At 59.8% G+C, this 4622-nt stretch overlaps 1 protein-coding gene across 1 annotated transcript in view; it reads right to left on the bottom strand.

The window, feature by feature from the left end:
* The window catches only part of GNB2 (guanine nucleotide binding protein (G protein), beta polypeptide 2), a 5325-nt gene extending 1445 nt beyond the window's left edge, over window positions 1-3880 (bottom strand). The window contains exons 1-7 of the mRNA XM_015427901.1: window positions 3772-3880; window positions 1884-1922; window positions 1460-1566; window positions 977-1040; window positions 568-730; window positions 391-457; window positions 101-302 (exon numbers count right to left, since the gene is read on the bottom strand). Of these exons, the coding sequence (XP_015283387.1) occupies window positions 101-302; window positions 391-457; window positions 568-730; window positions 977-1040; window positions 1460-1566; window positions 1884-1922; window positions 3772-3828 (699 nt within the window). The 5' untranslated portion in view covers window positions 3829-3880. The remainder of the gene's footprint in view (window positions 1-100; window positions 303-390; window positions 458-567; window positions 731-976; window positions 1041-1459; window positions 1567-1883; window positions 1923-3771) is intronic.
* Between the last annotated feature and the right edge of the window lie 742 nt (window positions 3881-4622).

Raw genomic sequence — 4622 nt, 5'->3', positions numbered from 1 at the left:
CGGCACGCCCCCCCCCCCAGCTCAGCTGCCCGTTGCTTCTTGCCCTCCACCTCCGAAGGGTTCACCCAGTGGCAACCCACAGGGCAGGCGCTCCACTCACGCAGACGGCGTTGATATCCGACTCGTGCCCCGTGAACGTCTGCCGGCACATGCTGTCTCGGATGTCCCACAGCTTGATGGAGGCGTCGCAGGCGCCCGAGACGAAAGTGCGCAGGTCGGGGGACAGGGACAAGGACATGACGTCTCCGCTGTGGCCCGTGAACGCCGTGGTCTGCTGGCCAGTTTCAATGTCCCACAGAGCACTGGGGAGGGGGGGAGCGGTCACCAAAAGTCCACACCAGGCGGCCCCCCTTCCACTGCCTCCGCCCGCCGGACCGCTCTGCCACTTACCACGTGGTGTCCCCCGAACTCGTGATGATCTGGTTGTCGTTAAGGAACCGGCAGCAGGACAGATACCCTGGAGAGGAAAAGGGGACCGCCGTTCAGGGGGGGAAGGGACTGGCCCCCCACTTCCCCCTTGAAAGGGCTGTTTTCCGGGGGGGGGGACGGGACGGGACGGCTCCTCACCCGTGTGTCCGGGGAGTTCCCGACTGACGCGGACGTTCCCCTCCCGGGTCTTGAGACTGTAGATGGAGCAGATGTTGTCGAGGCCCCCGCAAGCCACGTAATTTCCGGACGGAGCGTAGGCGCAGGTCATCACCCAGGACGACCTCAGTGGGATGGCGTGGACCTACGGAGAGGCGGAACGGTGCGGCGGTCAGAGCGGCAGCCTCGGATCGGGGAGACCCAGGTTCAAATCCCCGCACGGGCCATGGAAGCTGGCTGGGTGACCCTGGGCAAGTCACAGGCTCTCGGCCTAGCCTCCCCCACAGGGTTGTCGTGAGGGTAGAACGGAGGCGAGGGGCCTCAAGGCAGGAAGCGGAAAACAGATTCCCCTGCCCCACCAGCCTGATCCATCCCGCCCCGCCCCCCCTACCTTGTTTGTGGTGTAGCTGTCCCAAATGATCAGCTTGCCGTCCTGGGAAGCACTCACAAGCAGCCTGCAGGGGAGGAGAGAGACCACGCGGCACCTCAGGCCCTGCGCCCTGGGGAAGGGGCACCCGCTTGAAACCCGGCTTCTTTCTGTCCCTGAGCCCCCAGAGAGCCCCTGCCCGTCTATGGAGACGTGGGGCAGCTCTGTAGGGAAGGAGACCCCTGAGTCCACGCATTGCACGGGGGGGGGGGGGCCCCTGTGATCACGGCCAATGACGGCATCTCTGGAAACAGGCGTTGGGGGAAAGGCTTCCCTGGCCCAACAGGGGCATCTCTGCTGAACAGCCCGGCTCTGCGTAAGGCCGTCTTTCCGACCTCCGTGTGAATGCTGACGCTCTCCAATTTAGCTCTCCAGCCCACCCCACCGAGCTCAGCTCTCGTTCTCCTGCCTCCCGGGCCAGGCAGCCCCCCTGCCCCCACTCCGTACCTGGAGTCCGTCCCCCAGTGCATGGCGTAGATCTTTGCCAGGTGGCCCCGTAACGTGCGCCTCGTCCGCATCTGGATCCGGCCCACTGGGTCCAGGCCCGCTGTAATCTTGGCGGGAAAAGGAAAATGGGAGAAAAGTGACCGCTCTCTGTGGGCCTCCTGGGTGGGGGTGGGGGAGGTGCATTCCTTCCTTCCCTCGCCCCCTTTCACTCACCTGGGTCAACGTGGAATCGCCAAGGTGGCCCCGTAACGTGCGCCTCGTCCGCATCTGGATCCGGCCCACTGGGTCCAGGCCCGCTGTGATCTTGGCGGGAAAAGGAGGACGGGAGAAAAGTTACCGCTCTCTGTGGGGCTGGACAGAGGAGGCCTCCTGGGTGGGGGTGGGGGAGAGGCATTCCTTCCTTCCCTCGCCCCCTTTCGCTCACCTGGGTCAACGTGGAATCGCCGCATGCTTTCCTGGCGTCCTGCGGGAGGAGGAGAGGATGACTGTAACCGAGGAACAACCCAGGCTTCGGGCCCCTGATGTTCCCAGACGTTCCTGCCCGGGGATTCAGGCCCCAGGGAGAGGCCCGCTTGGCCTGTCCCACCAATCAAAGAGGCTCGTCTGGCAGGTACACGAGAGAGGGCCTTTTCGGCGGCGGCCCCACCAACCACCTCCCCCGGACCCCTCCCTTCCAAAGGTAGTTGAAGGCAGTTTTATATAGGACCACATTTGGCTACGTTTACTAGGAGTCCTAAATAGTGATTTTAACTTGGGGGTGCTTTTATGTCTTCCACTTTATTTATATTGTCCGCCGCCTTGAGCTCCAGAAGGAAGAAAGGGGGCAAATCAATGATTTAAACAGGTAATCACCTTCAAAGCCTTATACGGCCTGGGACCCACATACCTAAGGGACCGCCTCTTCCCCTATACGCCTCAAAGAGCTTTACGTTCTAGTAGTCACCATCTCCCTGGCCCAAAAGACATCCGTCCAGCTTCAACCTGGGCCAGGGCCTTTTCCGCCCTGGCCCCCACCTGGGGGAACACGCTCCCCATCGAGATCAGGGCCCTGCAGGATCTCACTCAGTTCCACAGGGCCTGCAAGACGGAGCTCTTCCGCCAGGCTTTTTGGTTGAGGCAGCGGGCGTCCGCATATGGCCTCCCCCGAGGCTGCTGTCTCCTACCTACTTGGCCACCCATCTGCCAGCAACCGGCCATATCCATCAGTACGAATGGACCGGACTTTTCACCAGCAGCTACAACTACTCAGCGGTCGTTTCGTAGAAAAAGAGCTAGGGGAACTCATTAGCATAACTCATTAGCATATGCCACACCCCCTGACATCAGGGGCCCGGCGGTGGACCTGCAAGGCCGGCGTGAGTGCGAGGAAGCTCCGCCAAGGCCATCCCTGGCCCCAGGCAGGCAGAGGTGGGGAGAGTCAGTCTCTTCTCCTGCCTCCTCCTGGCTGAATGAGGGCCGGAAGCGGGGCGGCCGGAAGCAGGGGGCGGGGCTTTGTCGTGTGCCCCGCCCCCCGCACCCGGGGGAACTGCGATCCCCCACGATCCCCCCCGAATCGACCTCTGCAACTACTGATTTTAAATGTTTATCATGTAATGCCTTATTGCATTATTTGAGATGATGTGACAGGCCCTCAGCCAGCTCACGGGATGGGCGGGATACAAATATAATAAATAAATAAATAAAATAAGCCCTTCATCAACACCTAGCTTGGCACACCCAAACCAGGAACCCAGACAGAACATTTTGGCTGCTGGGGCGTGGGGGGAACCCGGCTGGTCCTCTGGCGGCAGCAGACACAACAGCTCCAGCTCCGCTGCGACCCCCCAGCCCTTTCGATTGGAGAGACTTGATTCTGGGTGGCATTTCTGTGTAGGGAGGGGGAGGGGGATCTCTGGCTCGCTCTCTCTTTTGCAATTTTATTGTTTGCATTTTTCAAAACCGATTTATTTTTTGGCCCAGGGGAAAAAAGAAACTTCTCTGACTGTGCCCAGGGTCATTTTGGAAACCCCACATGCCTCTTACATGTCTGCAAGGGGTGGCAGCCATTTGTGGGGGCATTGCCCCCTGTGGCTACGGGCCTGCCCACACACCCCGCCCCCCAGTCTGAGAGAAGCCAGAATCCTGGACTCATGAACAGCCTGGGGAGGGGGGAATGTGTGGCGGGACAAGAAGGTCGAACAGAGGTGTTTAAAGTAGAAACTCGTTCTCTTTTGCAGCAGTGAGGCCTAGAAAGATGCTCACTCAAACAGCCCAAAAAGATATACCGGAACAAAGCAGCCGTTCTCTTGGCTGTGATGTCCCGCCCCACTCACCCTGATCTGATTCCGGAGCTGTTCCACCTCCTGCCTCAACTGCTCCAGCTCGCTCATGGCGGACGTCGGCGCGAGGGGCTTGGCCTGCAGCCCCACTCAGCTGGCCACAATCCTGTTTGGGGGGGGGGAGATAGAGAAAGGAGTGAGCGATTTGGCTCCTGCATAAATTAATTTGATCAGGAGCCATCCTTCCTGAGCCAAGATAAAAATGTGTGCGCCGGAGGCTCAAAAACTGTGAGCTAGCTCACACTAACTCAGCTTAGAGGGAACACTGCCCATGCCCCCCCCCCACTGTAATCAGCACCCAACTGCTATCTTCCATTCCAATTCCAGGTTGTGTGCAAGGCACAATCCCATTTCACCAGCTTAGAGGGAACACTGCCCATGCCCCCACCCCCCACTGTAATCAGCACCCAACTGCTGTCTTCCATTCCAATTCCAGGCGGTGTGCAAGGCACAATCCCATTTCATAGAGCTGGCGGAGCAGGGAATGAGTCCAAGCGCCAGAAAGTCCAAAACCCAAAAGATCCCACTAGAAAGATTCCACCAGAAAGTCCAAAACCCAAAGAGGTCCAAAGTCTTCTGAGGCCAAAGCAAAGGTTCTCACAGTCAGCTGCCCCGGAAAGCCCAGAGAGGCCCCAGCCTGCTGCACCCCCTCTATGGGAAGAGGCCTGCCCTGGGAACCAACGCCAAGCCTCCAGTCCCCAACCTTCCAAGACAGGCCCCAAGCGGAATGCCCTCCTCCGTAGGGGTGGGGCGGGGCTTCCGTGCTGGCTTTGGCTAGTTCCTCGTGCCCATGTGTTTGGTAGAATTATGCAAAATATTCACACACCGGGGGGGGGGGGACGCAG

This window comes from Gekko japonicus, unplaced genomic scaffold, assembly GCF_001447785.1.
Source record: "Gekko japonicus isolate JY-2015 unplaced genomic scaffold, Gekko_japonicus_V1.1 scaffold761, whole genome shotgun sequence".
NCBI classification, from domain to species: domain Eukaryota; kingdom Metazoa; phylum Chordata; class Lepidosauria; order Squamata; family Gekkonidae; genus Gekko; species Gekko japonicus.
Note: the sequence above shows the minus strand (reverse complement) of the source record. Positions and strands in the feature narration are given on the sequence as shown.